Source organism: Tamandua tetradactyla, chromosome 1 (assembly GCF_023851605.1).
Source record: "Tamandua tetradactyla isolate mTamTet1 chromosome 1, mTamTet1.pri, whole genome shotgun sequence".
Lineage (NCBI taxonomy): Eukaryota > Metazoa > Chordata > Mammalia > Pilosa > Myrmecophagidae > Tamandua > Tamandua tetradactyla.
This window is the reverse complement of record NC_135327.1, coordinates 96,345,997-96,366,624: the sequence shown is the minus strand read 5'-3', so window position 1 is coordinate 96,366,624 and position 20,628 is coordinate 96,345,997. Positions and strand designations below refer to the sequence as shown.

Genomic DNA, 20,628 nt, shown 5'->3' with positions numbered 1-20,628 from the left:
AAATAGCAATATCAATCCCTACTGTGGAAGAAGTCAAGCTTTAAAAACATGCATCCAGACTTTAGCACTTTATTGCTTACGTTAAAAAATTCAGACCTAGAATATCCTGAAAATGGAAAGATCTATTTTTGGAGTAATGATCAACATTTCTCTGATGTGGTTATTAGCATAATATTCTAAAAAGCAATCCCATCATTGTAACAATGAAACGGTTAACTGTAAAACAAAATCAGTATCCATGTCAAACTCTCAAAGAATGGAATAAAAGATGCCTTAAATCATTCTTAATAGTTCTTTCAATATTCCTTTAGTGGCACCCATCAATGACAACAAGCATTTCTTAGAATGAAATACTATCTCACCACAAATGTATTCATCACAGCATAGCATTCATACAAACATAAGTCTGCCTTCAAACCCTATTAGTTTATGTTCTTTCCTATATTTACAATGCTAACCACCAAAATGGTATAACAGCCTATTAGTAGATTTGGTCTCACGCTGCTATGTAGTAACTTAAGATTTAAAATGTCACATTTTAGATGATACTGTTTTTTTAAAAGTTAAAATCCAATTGGGAAGACAGGCACCTAGAAGAAACTCTTAATCCAGTTATTCATGGTCAATATTGACAGATAAATATTTTAGAGACAATTAAAATAAAGCAATCAAAACTCAGCTTCCAACATTCCTATTCCCACATAATAAAGAGATGATGGTAAGAATTCCAAAACATCAGGAAAGGTAAGATCTGTGCTATCCTAAAAAGCTGTATTTTCTATCCTTTGCTGAACCATACACTTTTCATTGGCTTGCTGAAAGCCAATGAAACACACTTCCAACACCAGTACATTAATGAAGTGAATCATTAATGGCATTAAAGAGCCACTACTTTACTCCTAAAATAAGCTCCTATAAATAGTAATTTAAAACTGAAAAGGGGAAGATGAGGGTGCAAAGTTGAAGCACTTTCATCATGGGATACAGGAAGTAGGACTTCAACATATCCTTCCTATTTTCTGTTTTAATTTGTTACTAAGGCTGAAGACAAGGGGCTATTTGAGAATGAGGCCCTCTTCAAAAGTCTTAAATATGAGTGGACTTAATGTTAAAAAAAAAAAAAAAAAAAAAGGGCGGGGGGGATTTTTTAAATGGCAAACCCTTCCATCCCATAATCCCTTAACACCTGTAGCTCTGACATCTCTTTGGCATTTCTACACCCTCCTCCTCCACTAGCCAGGCCACCCAAGATATTTTCACTTCTGTTCTTTCCTCAGATGTCACACATGCATTCATTATTATCATTCTTTACCCCTCTCCTCTCTTTCTCCCCCTTCCTCCCTGCCTCTCTCCCTCTTTCCCTCATCCTTCCTCGCTCCCCCCACCACCACACACGTAGGGAAAGAGTCTTCACGAGGCACAGAGAATTGTCCTAATCTCACTAGTAACTCTTTAAAGAGGGCTTCACCATCATTCCGACACCAAATTTCAACACACACGTTCACTCCCCTTCCCAGACCCAAACACCCTTTTTCAAATCTCCGTCACGCCCCCACTAGTCCGGAGAACAGAGGACCCGTGGGGAGCGCGGGGAAGAAGGGTATAGACAAATTGAATGCTTCAGTCCCCATCCGCTCGCCGTCCCCTCACCGCCACCCCCACCCGATGGCGTTACCCGCCCCCTTCCCGCTCATTACCTGCCAATAGGTTCCTAATTTCCTCAGGGAGGGGATAGGGAGAGGAGGTGCAGCTGGGGTTGTGCATGTTAAGGGAGTGCGGAGCGTGCGGAAAAAGGGTCTGTGCTGAAAGAGGAACCAACGGGGTGGGACTGCGGCTACCACCTAGACTCGGGGTAGCCGTCCGGGTAAGGACAGCGGGGCTACGTGTCGGGACACTGCCGGGCTGGCTCACAACAAGGAAGTCACTGAAACCCCAGCTAGCAGCAGCTGGACTCTTGGCCCAGCCCCGCCCGGGAGGCAGGGGCGGGGCGATGGGCGGGGAGAACGCTCTTAGAGGCTAAGAGGCCAAAGTGCGCATGTGTTCCCTCAGTTTTCCGGCCTCCAAAGGAGAGGGCCTCTGGAAAGGCCACGCCCATCAGCAAGTAGGGGAGCGGGAGGAGGAGTGGATGAAGGGAAGAAGCGTACTGGGGCTGCGTCCCCTGATCCGGCACCTTGAAGCGGATTGACGCCATTTTGGGTACTGGTACCAGCACCATTTCTCCAGGATCCAGGAAAATATTATATCGGTAGTGCCTAGAAGTTTCCCAATTATAGATCTTCTGGCTAGTAGTCAGCCCCATTGAGGTTTAACTTCTCGCCTCTTGACCCACAACGAATTTTTGATCGACTTAAACAATTATGGCCTTCTTTGTCCGAGTCAATGAAGTTAACAAAGTCTTAACTTCCGCCAGTCCTCCATGAAAAGCCAGTCTGCATTCTGATTGGCTTTTATTACTTTGTCCACCCCCGTTCCTATTATTGGCATGAATGATCTCCCCACTTAAGAAGAATGAGGAGTCCTAAGCACTGTCCTTTTCAGAAAAAAAAAAAAAAAAAAAAAAATCAGTAGGCTAAACAGAGGTACCACTGTTCACTTGTGTCAAAAAGAAAAATTGCTTGTGGTAATTAGTAAAAGTCTGTTCACTCCAACTTGATCATAATCAATAACTATCTGTAAAGCTTCTTACAAATTTTCTCTAAAACCCAGAAAGACATTTTCTGAGGCCTTAAAAAATATATATATATGAATATATATATAATGTGGATAGTGCATCCAAGTGCTTCTTAACCGTTGCCAAAGCCTAGGGGATAAATTTTTAATATCAGTGAAAATGTAGACATTGAAGCCACTGAAGAATGCAGAATAGAGACTGATGGACGAAGTTTTCAGGTAGGAACTGCCAGAGCAAAACTATAACTGTCCACTGTGTGTCTGTCACGGTAAAAACATGCTTGAAACAGTGGTCAGTGACGGCACCACCATCCCTGCCCCCTAGTCACTGCTTGGCACGGCGTTCTTCAAAATCCCACACCGACCTCTGTTAAGCTTTTACCTATACTTCCCTTGGGAAACAGCGTGCTCTTTCCTAGATGCTACTATTATATTTTGAACATTGTACATTGTCTCCTATCACAATATAAATTATCTGTCATCCAACTCTCCAGTATCAGTGGTCCTTTAATTTTACTTTACATGAGACTCACCGAGAACACCTAACCCAACGCAAATTCTCGAGTTGTATCCTCAAAGATTCTGATTCAGTATAATTAGAGAGGGGATTGAGAATCTGAATTTTAAACAAACCCCCTAGATGGTTTTAATGCCAGGCATCCTGAGATTTCATTTTGATAATTACTTCACTACCTCCCAGCTACTATAGGACACAGATTTTTTCATGACTTATCTTTCATCCCTAGCTGGAACCCTAAACCAGTCATAGAATAATGGTTCTATTAATATTTCCTCAAAAAGTATTTCAGACAGCTCATGCTGTTCAAAATGGCAAAGTGAGGTGCTATCTTCAGGGATCTGTCTGCTCACAGAAACTCTGAATAACCATCAAGAACTAACAGAAACATCTTTCTCAAAACATCAAGAAACAGTTGAAGAACTACAGTAACAGGGCAAGTGCATGAATCAAGAATAAGCCTATTTAAAAGTGAAAGGATCTTCTGGTGACCTGGCTGGCCTACCCAAGTGCAGATCCCTGCTCCTAGTTGCAGAGGGAGCAGTGTATTTGCATATACCGGAAGCATACATACCTGGCCCAATCTATCTAATGTTGACGTGGCAGATGTGCTATCACAGAATTTGCCCTAAATGTAGAAGGGAGAACCCAGAACTATCCTAGAGAACACTGGCTGGAGCAAGGGATTGTGGGGTGTAGGTTACACATTGCAGCACTCAGACTGTGAGGAAACTGTTTTCTAGCGAAGAGGGAACACTGGGTAAATGGGGGAATTCCTAGAGTCAAACATACATGCCCAAGACAAGATGCATGTGCAAAAAGGATAAGGGAGGTTCCTATATTTTGGCTTCAGGGTATTCTCTAAACTCATTGTAGGCATAAACCCTGAAGGAGAGCACTTGCATAGGAAAATCCACAAAAATTAAGAAAGACGTTTTCATTTTCTCCTTTTTTTTTTTTAAGGTAGATCCTGTTCATTAAGGAAAGCTCTGTCATAATACTAGCTGGATACAAGCATAAGGAACAGACACATCCCTGAGTCTATATTCCAGCAATAACATGCCAAATTATCAAAATGTGCAGGTTTCAACAAGAGGTCACAGAACATACAAATAAACAGGAAGTGATGGCCTAGGCCAAGGAAAAGATTAAGGCATTAGAAACCATCAATGAGAAGGATCAGATGTGGGACATACCAGAAAAAGACTTTTAGAAAGGGGTCATAAATATACTAAAAAATGGCAGGCCACGGTGGCTCAGCAGGCAGAGTTCTCACCTGCCATGCTGGAGACCCAGGTTCAATTCCTTGTGCCTGCCCATACAAAAAAAAAATATATATATATATATATATATGTATATATATATTTTTTTAGTGTATATATATATATATATATATATATATATATATATCCACACACACTAAAAAAGCCAAGGAAAACATGGACAAAGAACTTCAGGAAAATGATAGCTGAGCACACGGAGAATATCAACAGAGTGAAGGAACCAGAGTTGAAGACCACAGTAGCAAAAATGTTAAATTCTTTAGAGATGTTCAACAGCATATTGGAGCTGGCAGAAAAAAGATAAGATCATCGAAATCATCCCATTTGAGAAGCAGAAAAGAATGAAGAAAAATGAACAGAACCTGAGGAACCAGTGAGACACCCTCAAGCTTTACCAGTATATACATTGTGGGTGTGCCAGAGGAGAAAAAAGAAAGGGGCAGAGAGACTATTCAATGAAGTAATGCCTGAAAATTTCCTGAATTTAATGAAAGACATAATTTACACATCAAAGATACTCAACGAACTCCAAACAAGATAAACAAAACTAGATCCATGCCATGGCCTATTATATACAAACAGTTGAATGCCAAAGAGAATTCTGGAAGTCACAAAAGTAAAGCAATGTATCACATACAGGGAAGCCTCAATAAGATGAACTGTACTGACAGCTAATAGAATGTGTATACTTGTGTAATTAGATTGTACCAATTTCTCACTGGAACCCACGGGAAGCAAGGAGGCAGTCGGATGATATATTTAAAGTGGCGAAATCAAGAAGTTGCAACGACAAATTCTACCTCCCGCAAAACTGTCTTTCAAATATAAGGAAAATATAAAGATGTTCCCAGATAAATAGAAGTTGAGGGAATTTGTCACCACTAGACCAGCCCTACAAGAGATGCTAAAGAGAGTTCTTCAGGCTGATGGAAAAGAAATCGAGCCAATAGATTGAAGCTACATGAAGAATTAAAATCTCTAGTGAGGATTACAACATGGGTAATTATAAATACCAGTACTATTTGTATTTTTGGATTGTAATACTACTTTTTACTTTCCGCAGGATATAAAAGGAAAATGCATAAAGTGTTTGATAAATCAGTGGTTTGGGACTCAATACATAAACATGTAATCTGTGACAACTACATAAAAGTGGAGGGACAGAGGGGACTAGGAACACAGTTTGTATATACTGTTAAAGCTAAGTTTGTGTCAAAGCAAACAATATTTTTATAGATTTAGGATGCTAGCACCATGGTAATCCCAAAGAAAATATGGAGAATATTCAAGATAAAAGAGACAGAAATTAGAGTATATACTGCAGTGCAGGGAGAATGGAGAGTTAATGCATAATGGGTACAGTGTTTCCATTTGGGAAAATGTGAAAGTATTAGTAATGAAAGGTGGTTAGGGTGCTGCAAGATTGTGAATGTGATTAATCCCATTGAAGGGGATACTTGGGAGTGATTACCATGGGAAAGTTTATATTTTATATACGTTCCCACAATTTACAAAAAGAGAAAGAGCAACTAAAAAAGACAATGACAATTAAATGCAATACATGACCCTGGGTGGGATTTAGGAAGGGAAGAGAAAAGGCTGAAAGGGATATTATCGGGGCACAATGAAAATTTGGAATGTAGACTGTAAGCTTTATATTATAGTTAAATTTCTTGAACTTGATAACTTCACTTAAGATAGTTACATAGCGAATAGCCTTGTTCTTTGGAGATGTATATGGAAGTATCAAGTGTTCAAGGAGTGTGATGTATACAATATACACTCAAGTGTTTAGAAAATGGACTGACAAATACATGGACAGATACAGTCAGATAGATAGATAGAAAGAAAAGAAGGGAAGGAAGGAAGAAAGCAAGCAAGAAAAAACAATATAGCAAATGTTTCAAAATGTTAAAATTGGTGGATCTAGGTATCTGTGGTGGTAGGATACGCTGGAGTTCTCTGTATGTGATTTGTGTTATTTTTATAACTGTCCCATAAATCTGAAAGTATTTCAAAATAAAATTAAAACACATCAAAAAATATTTCAGACAGTAACGGGGAAAAGAAATTAGAAATAAAGCAATCAAACATAATATGACATTTTTGTGTAATTCTCTCAGAGGAACACTGAACATTAATGTCAGAAATAAAACTTAGAAGATTTTGGAGTACATGTCTTGCCTCTCAAGAAAAACAGAAATCAAGACAAAAACTTTACAACTCATGTAAAAGTAAAACATGCAAAGTAACAGTAACAAAAAAGACACCCCAAAACATACCCATTCCACAAAAGGGAATCTGAAATTCCAACACAGATGTAGAAATATTATAGAAAGAGTGCTGAAAATTAGAATTATTTCTGGTAGAGGCAAAAGTGAATAAAGAGTCATTTTAAATACAGATCCTCCAACTCGAAAGAATTAAGAACTATTATTCTTATAGATGCAGAATTATTTTCCTACCTAAAAAAGGAAGAAACTATTTCATGGGCATTTTGTAATAGTGAGTATTCTTCCTCGCTTTACAGTTGTCACATATAATTCTTTGTCATGTCACATTTGTTATTAAAGTAAATTTCCAAATGTCCCAACCTTTTGTTTCCTTCTGATAGGACTGACCTTTTTTTTTTACTCTTGGGTCTCATTTATTTATTTATACTCCACTCATAATACATAGGAATTGAGGTAATTTACACTTATGCCAAATAGACAGCTTTCTGGAGTGGATCAAATGGACAGTGTCCACATGCTTATCATGACAGGTCATTCTTGTTAGTGAGAGACAGGAAACTATTAAGACTGTCTTAAAATATATAGCAATGTAGTAGTCCAAATAAAAAAGACAATAACAGAAAATGGACTTTTTGTATGAAATACATTTCCCTTTTTGAGGAAACCATTCTCAGACACAGGTCCATGATGGATTCACTTGGGCAATGCTTTGTATACTCTATCATTTTTACTGTTTATTGTTAAAGTTACTGAAATTGATTGTGAGACAGAAAAAGAAGTAAAGAGAGGCTGCAAAATACATTCCTATTTCTCCTGCTTCCAAATGTTTCCATAACAAAAACTTAGAAGGAAATTAAATCATATTGTATGTTCTTTTAACTAGTTATATTAGGTTAAAAGGAATAATAAATGAACTTTAACTCTCATCTAAGAGATAGAAGCTTCCCTACCATTCTGCAAAGAGATATTAAACCCTGGGAAAGTCTTGTGATTTGTCTTCTCAAAAGCAGATCCTCTCATTCATATAAGACATTATATATATTCTTATAACTAAAGTTAGAGCAAGTACATTCTAAACCTCTTCCTATGTTCTCCAAAATTAGCTTAGAACTGAATAAGTGTTATTCCACAGACTTAGGTTTAAAAGCATCCAAATGAATATTGAAGAAAAATAGATAGGTATGGTAGTTAGATTCAGGTGTCAGCTTGGCTAGGTGAAGGTGCTTAGTTCTTTTGCTGTGGATATGAGCCAATGGCATGTGAACCTCATCTGTTGTTGATTACATCTGCAGGTGGCTAGGAGGCATGCCTGCTGCAATGAATGATGTTTGACTTAATTGACTGGTCCTTAAATGAGAGATTCATCATAGCACAGCCCAAGCAGCTCAGCATAACTCATCTCAGCACTCGCAGCTCAGCCCAGCCCAGGCCTTTGGAGATGCAGAAAGGAATCACCCCAGGGAAAGTTGTTTGAACCCAGAGGCCTGGAGAAAAGACCAGCAGAGATCGCCCTGTGCCTTCCCACGTAAGAAAGAGCCTCAGTTGAAAGTTAGCTACCTTTCCTCTGAAGAACTATACATTAACTAAATAAATCCCCTTTTATTGAAAGCCAATCGGTCTCTGGTGTGTTGCATTCCAGCAGCTTGTGAACTAGAACAGTAAGCAAAAATGTAATTTACTTTTATCTGCCTCTCCTATTTTCATTTATGTTTGTTTTCATAGGCATATAAAAGACATTATATTTAGGCACTGTATTAGTCATCTATTGCTATGTAGCAAAGCTTAGGTTAAAGTAGTCATTTATTATCTCAGCTTCTCATGGTCAGGAAACTATTAGTGGCTTAGCCATATGGTTCATGGCTCAGAGCCCTCATGAGGTTGCAGTCAAGCTGTAGATTAGGCCTGTAGTCATCTGAACATGGCTGAAGGATCTGCTTTGAAGAGGACTCACCCATATGGCTGTTAGAGTCATCAGTTCCTCATTAGCTGTTGGCACAAGGACTCAGTTCCTCACCATGTGGGCTTCTCCATAGGGCTGCCTAAGTTACCTCATGGCATGGCAAGTGGTTTCTCCACAGTGAGTGGTGCAAGAGATAAGCAACCAACCAAAAGCCACAATATCTTTTATAGCCAAATCTCTAAAGGAACACACCATCACTGCTTCCATATTCTAAGGTTGACACAGACCAAACTTAGTATAAAGTGGAAGGGCATGAATACCAGGATGTTGGGATCACTGGGGACCAAATTGGAGGCTACCTGTTATAGTCAGCCCTTTGATCCCCAATGATTCATATGCCTCCCCCATGCAAAATGCACTCATCCTCTTCCAAGACTCCCCCCCCCCCGCCCCGCAATGTCTCATAACATTATAGCATCAACTCAAGCCCAGCACCTCATCATTGAAATCAGGCCCAGATATGAACAAGGCTCCCTTAGTATAATTCTTTCAGTACAGCTCTTCAAGTACAGTTCTCTATATTTAAAGACCTGTGAACTAAAAAGATAAGTTGTCTGTTCCCTATATAACTCAACATAAAATAGTGAGAAATGCATAAGATAACCACCACTGATATTCCTAGTAAAAAGCGAGGTATACAGAGGTCAATGGTCCATAGCAATTCTGAAATCCAATCAAGACAATGTGGTGAGTTCTTCTTTTAGGACACAATTCTACTCTTGCACAGAAATAACTCTCCATGACTCTTGACTCTTTCCTCTGAGACATCCTTCCTTTTCCATGAAAATAAAACAACTGTTTTTGAAACCATATGGTTTTCTCAATCTGCTTCCTACCAATAAAATTTCAGGAATCAAATAAGCTCTTTTCATTTTGTACTGTTGCCATCCCACTTCTATATCAGTCAAAATTCAATTAGAGAAATGAAGCTGATCTGGATAGGACTAAAGCAGATCAAAATACAGGTGTAAAGGATGATATCATCCATATTTTAAAACTTTGACTCCTGGGTGGGGCCAAAGGGAGAGATGTTTATTTTGTGCAAAATGTATATTTTGGGCAGTGCATTACCTAATTAAACTAGTATGGTCAGTTTAGTTGAACTAAGTACATGGAATCTTGAATAGGGTGTGAGATCTTGTTGGCTTGTCCAGGTTAGTGTTTTTACCCCAATATATCCCAGAATAATTTCAGCAGTGAATAAGGAAGTATTTGTAAAGTCCCCTTGGGGGACTGAGAAGAAAGGAGAAAATATACAACTTCCCCATTTGAAGAATTCCTGATATTCTCTCAAGCAGTGGAGACAACCTGATCAATAAGATGAGCCCTCAATGTTGGGGCTCGCTCCTATGAAGTTTATTTCTGCAAAGGAGAAGCTAAGCCTACTTATAATCATGCCTAAGTGTCATCCTCAGAGAACCTCTTTTGTTGCTCAGATGTGGCCTCTCTCTAAGCCAACTTGGCAGATGAACTCACTGCTCTCCCCCGCTACATGGGACCTGACTCCCAGGAGTATAAATCTCCCTAGCAATGTGGGACATAACTCCTCAAATGAGCTGGGACCCAGCATCATGAGATAGAGAAAGCCATCTTGACCAAAACGGGGAAGAGAGAAATGAAACAAAGTAAGTTTCAGTGGCTGAGAAATTTCAAACAGAGTTGAGAGGTTATCCTGGGGGTTATTCTTAGGCATTATATAGGTACCCCCTTTTTAGTTTATGGTGTATTGAGGTGGCTAGAGGGAAGTCCAGACACTGTTGAACTGTGTTTCAGTAGCCTTGATTCTTGAAGAAAATTATATAGCAATCTGTATAATTGTATAGCTTTTACAATGTGACCATGTGATTGTGAAAACCTGTGTCTATGCTCCTTTTATCAAGGATGGACAGATGAGTTAAAAAAAATGGATAAAAATGAATAAATAATAGGGGGGATAAGAGGTAAAATAAATTGTGTAGATTGAAATACTATTGGTTAATGAGAAGGAGGGGTAAGGGGTATGGAATGTATGAGTTTTTTTTTTCTTTATTTCTTTTTCTGGAGTGATGCAAATGTTCGAAAAAATAATCATGGTAATTAATACACAACTATGTGATGATATTGTGAGCCATTGATTGTACGTCATGAATGGACTGTATGTGTGTGAAGATTCATCAAAAATATTTTCTAAAAACTTCAATCAGAGAAACAGAACTACTAGGGGATGGGCATAAGTATAGAGCAAAAGAGAGAGAGAGAAAGACATTTGTTATAGAGATTAGACCTTTACACAATTATGGAAGTTGACTAAACTGTCCCTGTAAGGCTGTTATCATCTGATGCTGGAGCTTGAAGTCAACAGCGCAGGAAATCAGGAAGTGAAGGTAGATATAAAATGTGGGAGAGTCATGACAACATGAACCCAAAAGCACAAACCAGAATTTTGAGGGCAGGTTGAAACCAAAGTTAGTTCTCCTGCCTCTGACCTTAATTGTATGAATGTCCTGCAGAAACCAGGGTTTTTGATTACAGAGCTAAACACACACGCACTTGACCCAGGAGTCAGAGAAACTCAAGGAGGATCCAGCAGAAAATATAACAGTTGCAGGCCCTTATGCCAATGAGGTTAGCCAGCAAATAAGCAGCAATTTATATATGCTACAAAATGACTAGGGCTTCATTTCTACCCTCCAAATCTTTCATAAGAATCTCTTTGTGGCTAATTCTAACTAACAGGAAAAGGAATTCTGAAAATGTAATTCAGCTTAGCCAAGCTAGCACATCATAAAGCCACCAGGTATACAACTACACTATCTTAAGTAAAACATGGATTAGATAAAAGAGGCAATAGAAACTTTGCCTTTATTTTGTAACCTGTGCTGATTTGAAGCAATTTATGTGCCCCAGAAAAGCGATAGCCTTTACTCCTCATTCAGTATTGCTGAATGTGGGGTTTTTTTTTTTCCATGGAGATGTGACCCAGCCAATTTAGGTGGTAACTTTTGATTCAATGGTTTCCATGTGTCTCCACCCATTCAGGGTGGTGTTGCTTACTGGAGTTCTTTAAGAGGAAACCATTTTGCAAAAGCCTTTAGAACCCACAGAGCCCACACAGCCAGAGATCTTTGGAGATGAATGAAGAAAATGTCCCTGGGGATGCCTTAGGAAATGGGGGGAAAAAAGCTAGCAGATGTCACCATGTGCCTTTCCAGCTGACAGAGATGTTCTGGACCAATCGGCCTTTCCTGAATCAAGATTTCTTTCCCTGGATGCCTTAGTTTGGACATTTTTATGGCCTTAGAACTGTTAACTTCCAACCTAATAAATCCTGTTTTTAAAGCCTTTCATTTCATGTACATTTTGCAAACCAAAATGGATGGACAGCTCTCTTAACTTATTCTTAATTTATATATCCTAAAGATATGGCAGCTTATTAATAACTAAAGTCCAGTTTGTATTTACATCCTTATTTTGCAAACCAAAATATAGCCTAACACTTTTTTTTTATACTTTTAAGACTCAGTATGTCTTTCAAGTCACTAGGAAGGACTCTTCTATGAATTGTTAGAAGTGAAGATTTGTTTTTAATTTCTAAATTCTTATCCCTCCTTTCATTTGGATCTTCCAGCCCTAGTAGCTATGAGTTTATCATTGTTTGATAGCAGGAAAAGGTTCTATTCTTATTGAAATTCATAGCAAGTCATTTATCATTAAAAGATGCAGCTCACTATTTGAGTTTTTAGGTCATAATTATTAGTAGTAGTACTAGGATAATTAATTAATTTAGCAGGATCAGGAAACACACTAATTTCCCTTTGCTATCCCTCTCACTTGTATATACACAAACATATGTTCAAGCATCTGCTGCCCTGATCAATCATTTTAATATAAGCAAAATACATTATATTATATATTGTTATGTTTTTCTGTTGTCTTTTTATTTATTTTTCTGAATTGATGCTAATGTTCTGGGAAATGATCATGATGATGAATATGCAACTATGTGATGATACTGTGAATTGCTGAGTGTATATGTTGGGAATGTTTGTGTCTTGTAATTTTTTTTTAATTAATAAAAAAAATTTTTTAAAGAATTTTTTGTTGTTATTGTTTTGTTATTGTAGCTATTAAAAAACAAAACATGAATTTAAATGAAATATGATTTTCTAATATACTTCTAGAGGTCATTTTTTAGCTAAGTTGGTAGGGTTCTAGAAAGTGATTAGAAACAGCTCTGATTTTCTTTCCACGTTTAAAGAAAGATCTTTAAACGTGGAAAGTATATTGTAATCAGAGTCCTTCCTATTGTTATAATACATCTATTCTCATTAGGCAATTTTAAAATACCAAGCTGTCTTCAACAACAGTAATTCGGTGGGTTTGTGCTTAATGTATTCATGAAGGGCCTTGATGGATTTGATAACCATAAGCAGCTGTTAACATTACATTGCCATTTCATTTTTTTCAGTGACTTTTGAAGTTGTCAATATTAAACAGAAGTGCTTTACAAATTACTCAGAGCAATATGAGTAAAATTCAATAAAATGTAAAGACTCAACCAAATTCTCCCCTTTTCTATAGGCAAATAGAAAAAACTTATATTTTTATAGGACTTTAATCACTGCCATTTATATTTCCCTGTAATTTGCATTACATATTACTATGCTCAGAGATTTTTCTACCCATTCCCCCGCCCCCAATTTAATTTTTTGCCTTTTTTCTTGTATCTCAGACTTGCTTAAAGAAAAATCAATCTGGAAAAACTACTGGGTATGTACACTTAAATAAAAACAGCCTTGACTTCAGTGATAAAAAATTAAAAACACCTTTCCTAATCCTCCTAATAGCAGGTAAGAAGTAAAATTCTCAATGATTCCTAGGCACCAAAGCACTGAAGCAATTAAGGACTTAGATTCTCTGCCAGTGCCTTACTCTTCAAGAACTATAAAATCTTATATTAAAATTATTGAATCCTTCCTCACTCGAAATAAACTGTATCTATTATATATTATGTTTTAGGAAATATAATGACAACCCTGATGGCATGGCATTTACTTTTTAAAATGGAAATGAAATTTTTCAAAAACTATATAACAATAAGATATTTTTCAATATTGTGAAGATGGTCTTAATAATTATCCATAGTCTACTCTATGATTCAGTCAAGACCAAAGCAGGATCCTGGACAAGCAATAATGCAATGCATAATTTTAAAAAGGAAAATATTAACCTAAAACATTTAAAAGGAAATACTGAGAAAGATTTCAGTATAATATGTATTAAGTATAATATAGTATCATCATATCCTTGGATAATATTTTTTTTTAATTCTTATTAGAAAAGGAAATTTCAGTACAGTGCTATACTCTTAAGATCCTACTTTTAATGATAAATATCTCAATCAACATGTATGCATTCCACAGTACTCAAATAACTACAACGATACCGGTCACAGCAACACAAAAAATGAGAAATAGAGTTTAAAAATTATCAATGAATTCAAATCTGATTGATGAAAATAATTTCTTAATATAGATAAGGACATTTTTGTGGTGCTGGACTTTGGGAGCTCAGACTTAAGTAGGGCAGGAAGTAAGTTAATATATCCTGATTATCTGTTCAACTTTTAAATGCTTATATAATGGTTTAGAGCACTTGACCCCAGAACAGCTATGTGAATGGTGTTTGAAGAATTTGTGGAATCATTGTTATTCCTCTAGCTCCACTATCTCTTTTTACCTTGTTTCCCTTTTACTGTGAGAGACATGAAGATCCTACCAGAGATAACTTAGCATGACTGAGTATGCTTTCCTGACATAATGTACTCATAAGCATTCTACAATCTAGGTTTATTTTGGAAATCTATTTCATTTTAGTGAAGGTCAGACCTGAATGCCCAATAATCTTTTCAGATAATAATTTCATTTTATATCACGTCATTAACATTTTAAAGTTTTACCCTTCACTTACAGTTCCAAGGTCTTTTCTTTAGGTGAAATAAAATTTTCTACATATATAAGTATGCTAAATTGATGACAGTTTCACTAGGACGTCTGATAGATTAGTTAATCCCTGCTCACTGTTCCCTCAATGTATGTAACTGTACATACATTTGTCTCTATGTACCAGAAATCAATAAAGATGTAGTGTGCGCATGTGTGCTTTTATATCTGTATCTCTCAAGTCTGTTCTGCATATAAATCTTCTCAGAATGAGAATACAGACTATAAGATACCCAATATTTCACTACTACATTTCCCAACTTTAGAGAACTAAGAATTTCTAGCACCATTCTGTTTAAACTCTTTAAACTAGCTCTGCATTTTCCATTTCCCTTCTCTTTTAGGATTCTGATCATTTGTTTTTCTCACCTTTCTTGGCTTCATATTTGACTGGAAGCCACAGCTACTCTATGTTCATTTTTTTAATGATGGAAATATTTCTTTAATTGTACTATATTGAGAATATATATTCATAGCAGTAGAATAATTTTATTTGGGCCTCAGAACAGTCATTGAATCAAATCACCTTAATAAAGTTTAAAAAATGTTATCAAAGTGGTTGTTCTGTGGTTTGACTACAGTCAATTAATTTATTAAGACATTAATTAATATATTTAAACATGTCTTGATACCTTTAGTATCTCTTTTCCAATCATTAATCCCCAAGATCCTTTTATTTATTATAGATTTCTAATGGATTAAAAAGCAATGAGTATATTTTCTTTTTGTGAAGAGAACATCCAAATGAATTTCTCCATTTAAAAAATCTACTTAAGATATAATGTTAGGGGGGGTGTGAGCGTAGTTCAGTGGTAGAATTCTCCCCTGCCATGTGGGAGGAGTACGTTCAATTTCCGGTCCATGCCCTTGCCAAAAACAAACAAGCAAGCAAAACAAACAAACAAACAAAAACTCAACAAATGGTGCTGCAATAATGGGCTACTCACATGGAAAAATAATAAAAAGTGACCCTGCCATACAGCATACGAAAAAAAAAAAGATGTAATCTTAATACTAAAATGAATTAATCCTAGTTCAATAGAAATGTATATTTTCTTTCTCCCAGAAATTCATATTCTAGACAGTCTCCAATACAACTCTGCTCACTTTCAGTTATTTCAACTGATATTTCATTTGCAGAAAATCCTCAGGTTATATTCTTGAATACTTTGGGAAATGAAGGACAATGAGGTTCTAGTGAAATGATTATCAAATAGGGTTAACCATGTCCACAGATCATAGTTTCAGCGCTACCATAGATTTGGATCCTGCCGAAGTTCTTCTGGTGCCATCATTGCTTAATAGGTAAAAGCCTGGACCCAAGAGGCAGACATACCTGAACCTGAATTTGGCTCTAGTATTTATTGGCTGTATGCTTTTATTTTTGCTCTTTTAAAAAATATTTTTATTGAGAAATCTTTACACACATACAGTCCAACCATATTATACAATCAATGGGTCACAATATCATCACATAGCTGTATATTCATCACTACGATAATTTTTAGAACATTTGCATCACTCCAGAAAAAGAAATAAGAAGTAAAAAGAAAATACTCATACATCCCATACCCCTTACCCCCCCCTCTCATTGACCACTAGTATTTTAATCTACCTTCTTTTTTACCCTTTATCCCCCTATTACTTATTTATTTTTTAACCTTATTTTCTTCACTCATCTGCCCCTACCCTGGATAAAAGATGCATTAGACACAAGGTTTTCACAATCACATGATCACATTATAAAAGCTAAATAGTTATACGCCATCTGAAAGAATCAGGGCTACTAAAGCACAATTTAGCGGTTTCAAGTACTTCCCTCTAGTCACTCCAATACACCCTAAACTAAAAAGGGATATCTATATAATGTATAAGAATAACATCTCAGGATAACCCCTCAACTCTGTTTGAAATCTCTTAGCCACTGAAACTTTATTTTGTCTCATTTCTCTCTTCTTCCTTTTGGTCAAGGGCTTTCTCAATCCCATTTTGCCAGCTCCCATGTCCCACATTGCAAGGGAGATTTACATGCCTGGGAATCATGCCCCATGTAGAAGGGAAGGCAGTGAGTTCACGTACTGAGTTGGCTTAGAGAGAGAGAGGTCACAAATCTGAGCAACAGGAGGTTCTCTGGGGTTGACTCAAGCATAATTATAAGTAGGCTTAGCTTCTCCTTTGCAGGAATAAGTGTCATAGGGGCAAGCTCCAAGATTGAGGGCTCAGTCTATTGAATTGGTTGTTCCCACACTTGCAAGAATATCAGGAACTCTCCAGATGGGGAAGATGAATATTTCCTCCTCTCTTCCCAGTCCCCCAAGGGGGTTTGCAAATACTTTTTTATTCCCTACCAAATTACTCTGGGATATTTCTTTATGTTCCCGAAGTCAGGGAGAGTAAAGGAGGTAGGAGAGGAGGCTCTAATAGAAGGGCTGGAATGAAAGATGCAATAGCAAGTTCTCACTAGTGTGGGTCTCACAGGCTCCAGATTCTTTCCTTCATCAGATGGTACCTGCTATTGGAATGAAGTAGAAATTAAAACTGCATTAAGTATATTGCTACCGTGACACCTATATTTTAAATCTATCTGGGCCATGAAGCAAAATTATAAGAACCAGTTGTTCAATCCTGTTTCAAAATACAAAACTCAACTTTTAGCCTCATCTCCAAAGCATGTTTTTAAGACATTTTTCCTTGAATAATCTGGATCTCAATTCTTCTCCCTTAATTTTTTCCTTGTTTAATGAGTACTTTATTGTGGTTATATGGACTGAATTTTGGTAAGGAAGAAAGTCAGTACTTAATATGTAATTTTTGCAGTAACTTTTCCATGGTATAATGAAGTACATCAAGAATTGTGCAATTTACTACACTGACAGGCTTTGCTGTCCCTCAGTCCACTTATTCAACATTTGTAAAATACATGATGGTCCTTGATTTAGTTCTTTGCTTTGTCTTCAAACCATACTGTCACTTCAAATGTTGTACTTCCCCCCAGGAGCCATAAATAAGAGAAAAAATATTGAAAAACCTGGTTCCTCTCCAGCCAGCTTGCTTTCTATTTCTATGAGCATTTAATTTTATCTCTAAGACCATCTCCATTTTCTCAGATCATAAAGGAATGAAGTTGGAAATCAATAACAGTCAGAGGGCCAGGAAATTCACAAATATCTGGATGCTAAGCAATACACTCTTAAACAACCAGTGGATCAAGGAAGAAATTACAAGAGAAATCAGCAAATAGCTCAAGGCAAATGAAAATGAAAACACAACATATAAAAATTTATGGAATGCAGCAAAGGCAGTGCTAAGAGGGAAATTTATTGCCTTCAATGCCTATATCAAAAAAGAAGAAAGAGTAAAAGTTGTGGAATTAACTGTTCACATGGAAGAACTAGAGAAAAAACAGCAAACTAACCCCAGAGCAAGTAAAAGGAAAGAAATAACAACAATGAGAGCAGAAATAAATGAAATTGAGTACATGAAAACAATTAGAAAATCAGCAAAATCAGAAGTTGGTTCTTTAAGAAAAACCAATGAAATTCGTGGACCCTTAGCCAGGTAGAAAAAAAAAAAAGAAGAGAGAGAGAGAGAGAGAGAGAATGCAAATAAGTAAAACCAGAAATGGAAGAGGAGACATAACTACTGACCCTGTAGAAATAAAGGAGGTAATGTGAGGATACTATGAGCAACTTTATGCTACGAAACTAGACAATGTAGATGAAATGGGCAACTTCCTAGAAAGTCAAGGACAACCAACACTGACTCAAGAAGAAATAGATGACCTCAACAAACCAATCACAAGTAGAGATTGAATCAGTCATCAAGAAGTTCCCCCAAAATAAAAGTCCAGGACCAGATGGCTTCACATGTGATTTCTACCAAGAATTCAAGAAAGAATTAGTATCAATCCTGCTCAAACTCTTCAAAAATATGGAAGAGGCAGGAATACTACCTAACTCATTCTATGAAGCCAACATTGCCCTAATACCAAAGCCAGACAAAGATACTACAAGAAAAAAAATTACAGGCCAATCTCTTTAATGAATCTAGATGGAAAAATCCTAAACAAAAGTCTTGCAAGTCAAATCCAGCAGCACATTAAAAGAATTATACACCATGACCAAGTGGGATTCATTCCAGGTATGCAAGGATGGTTCAATGTAAGAAAATCAATTAATGTAATACACCATGTCAACAAGTCAAAGTGGAAAAACCACATGATCATCTCGATTGATGCAGAAAAGGCATTTGACAAAATTTAACATCCTTTCTTGATGAAAACACTTCAAAGCATAGGAATAGAAGGGAACTTCCTCAACATGTTAAAGGGAATATATGAAAAACTCACAGCTAACATCATCCTCAATGGGAAAGACTAAAAGCTTTCCCCCTAAGATCAGGAATGAGACAAGGATGTCCACTGTCACCTTTGTTATTCAACATTGTGCTGCAAATTCTAGCCAGAGCCATTAGACAAGAAAAAGAAATAAAATGCATCCAAATTGCATAGGAAGAACTAAAACTCTCACTGTTTGCAGATGACATAATACTACATGTCAAAAATTCTGAAAAATCTTCTGCAAAGCTACTAGAGCTAATAAATAAGTGCAGCAAAGTGGCAGGGTACAACATCAGTGCCCCAAAATAGGTAGTGCTTCTCAGCAAGCTGAGAAGGAAATCAAGAAAAAATTCCATTTATGATAGGAAACAAAAGAATAAAATATTTAGGAATAAATGTAACTAAGTATACAAAATACCTATGCACAGAAAACTACAAGAAATTGCTGATCATGGAAGCCCTAAATAAATGGAAGGGCAGACCGTGTTCATGGGTTGGAAGACTAAATATAGTTAAGATGTCAATTCTACACAAACTGATTTATAGAGTCAATGCAATACCAATTAAAATCCCAACAACTTCCTCTGCAGAAATAGAAAAACCAATAACCAAATTTATTTGGAAGGGAAGGGTGCCATGAATAGCTAAAAATATCTTTATAAAGAAAAATGAAGCAGGAGGTTCCACACTACCTGACTTTAAAGCATATTACAAAGCTACAGTGGTCAAACAGTATGGTACTGGCATAAAGATAGAAATACTTACCAATGGAATCAAATAAGTGTTCAGAATTAGACTGTCTCATCTATGGACTATTGACCTTTGTTAACACAGTGAAACTAACCCAACAGGAACAGAGCAGCCTCTTCAATAAATGGCGTTTGGAGAACTGGATTTGTATAAGCAAAGAATGAAAGAGGATCCATATCTCACACACTATACAAAAATTAACTCAAATGGATCAAAGACTCAAACATTAGAGTTAAGACTATAAAACTTTTGGAAGAAAATATAGAGAAATATCTTATAAAACTTGTGATAGGGAGTAGTTTCCTAGGCCTTACACCCAAAACATGAGCAATAAAAAATTAATAGATAAATGGGATCTCCTCAAAATTAAACATTTTTGTGCATCAAAGAACTTTGTCAGGAAAGTAAAAATGCAGCCTATGTAAAGGGAGATAATATTTGCAAACTACATATCAGATAACACTCTAATATCCAGAACATATAGAGTGATTCTTCAACTCAACAACCAAAAGACAAACAACCCAATTTAAAACTGGGCAAAAGACATTGTGCCAGTTTAAATCTGTGGTGGACCCCAGAAAATTCACGTCCTTTAATCCTCATTCAATATTGTTGGCTGGGAGCATTTTGATTGTTCCCATGGAGATGTGACCCACCCAATTATGGGTGTTAACTTTTGATCAGATAGCTTCCATGGAGTTGTGACTCAACCCATTAATCCTTTAAAAGAGGAAACATTTTGGAGAGAGTTCCTTTTTTAGAGCCCTGAGAAAGTCAGCAGATGCCTCCATGTTCACCATGTGCCCTTCCAGCTGAGAAACACTGAATGCCATCGGCGTTCTTGAATTAAGGTATCTGTCCCTGAATGCCTTAGATCGGACATTTCTATAGACT

The 20,628-nt window shown here is 36.8% G+C and overlaps 1 protein-coding gene across 2 annotated transcripts in view; it reads right to left on the bottom strand.

Moving 5' to 3' along the window:
* The window catches only part of SKAP2 (src kinase associated phosphoprotein 2), a 228,482-nt gene extending 226,498 nt beyond the window's left edge, over positions 1–1,984 (bottom strand). Inside the window, exon 1 of one of the 2 annotated variants that reach the window (XM_077121197.1) lies at positions 1,698–1,984. In XM_077121197.1, the coding sequence (XP_076977312.1) occupies positions 1,698–1,764 (67 nt within the window). In that variant the 5' untranslated portion in view covers positions 1,765–1,984. The remainder of the gene's footprint in view (positions 1–1,697) is intronic. The other variant, XM_077121206.1, reaches the window with a different exon arrangement.
* Between the last annotated feature and the right edge of the window lie 18,644 nt (positions 1,985–20,628).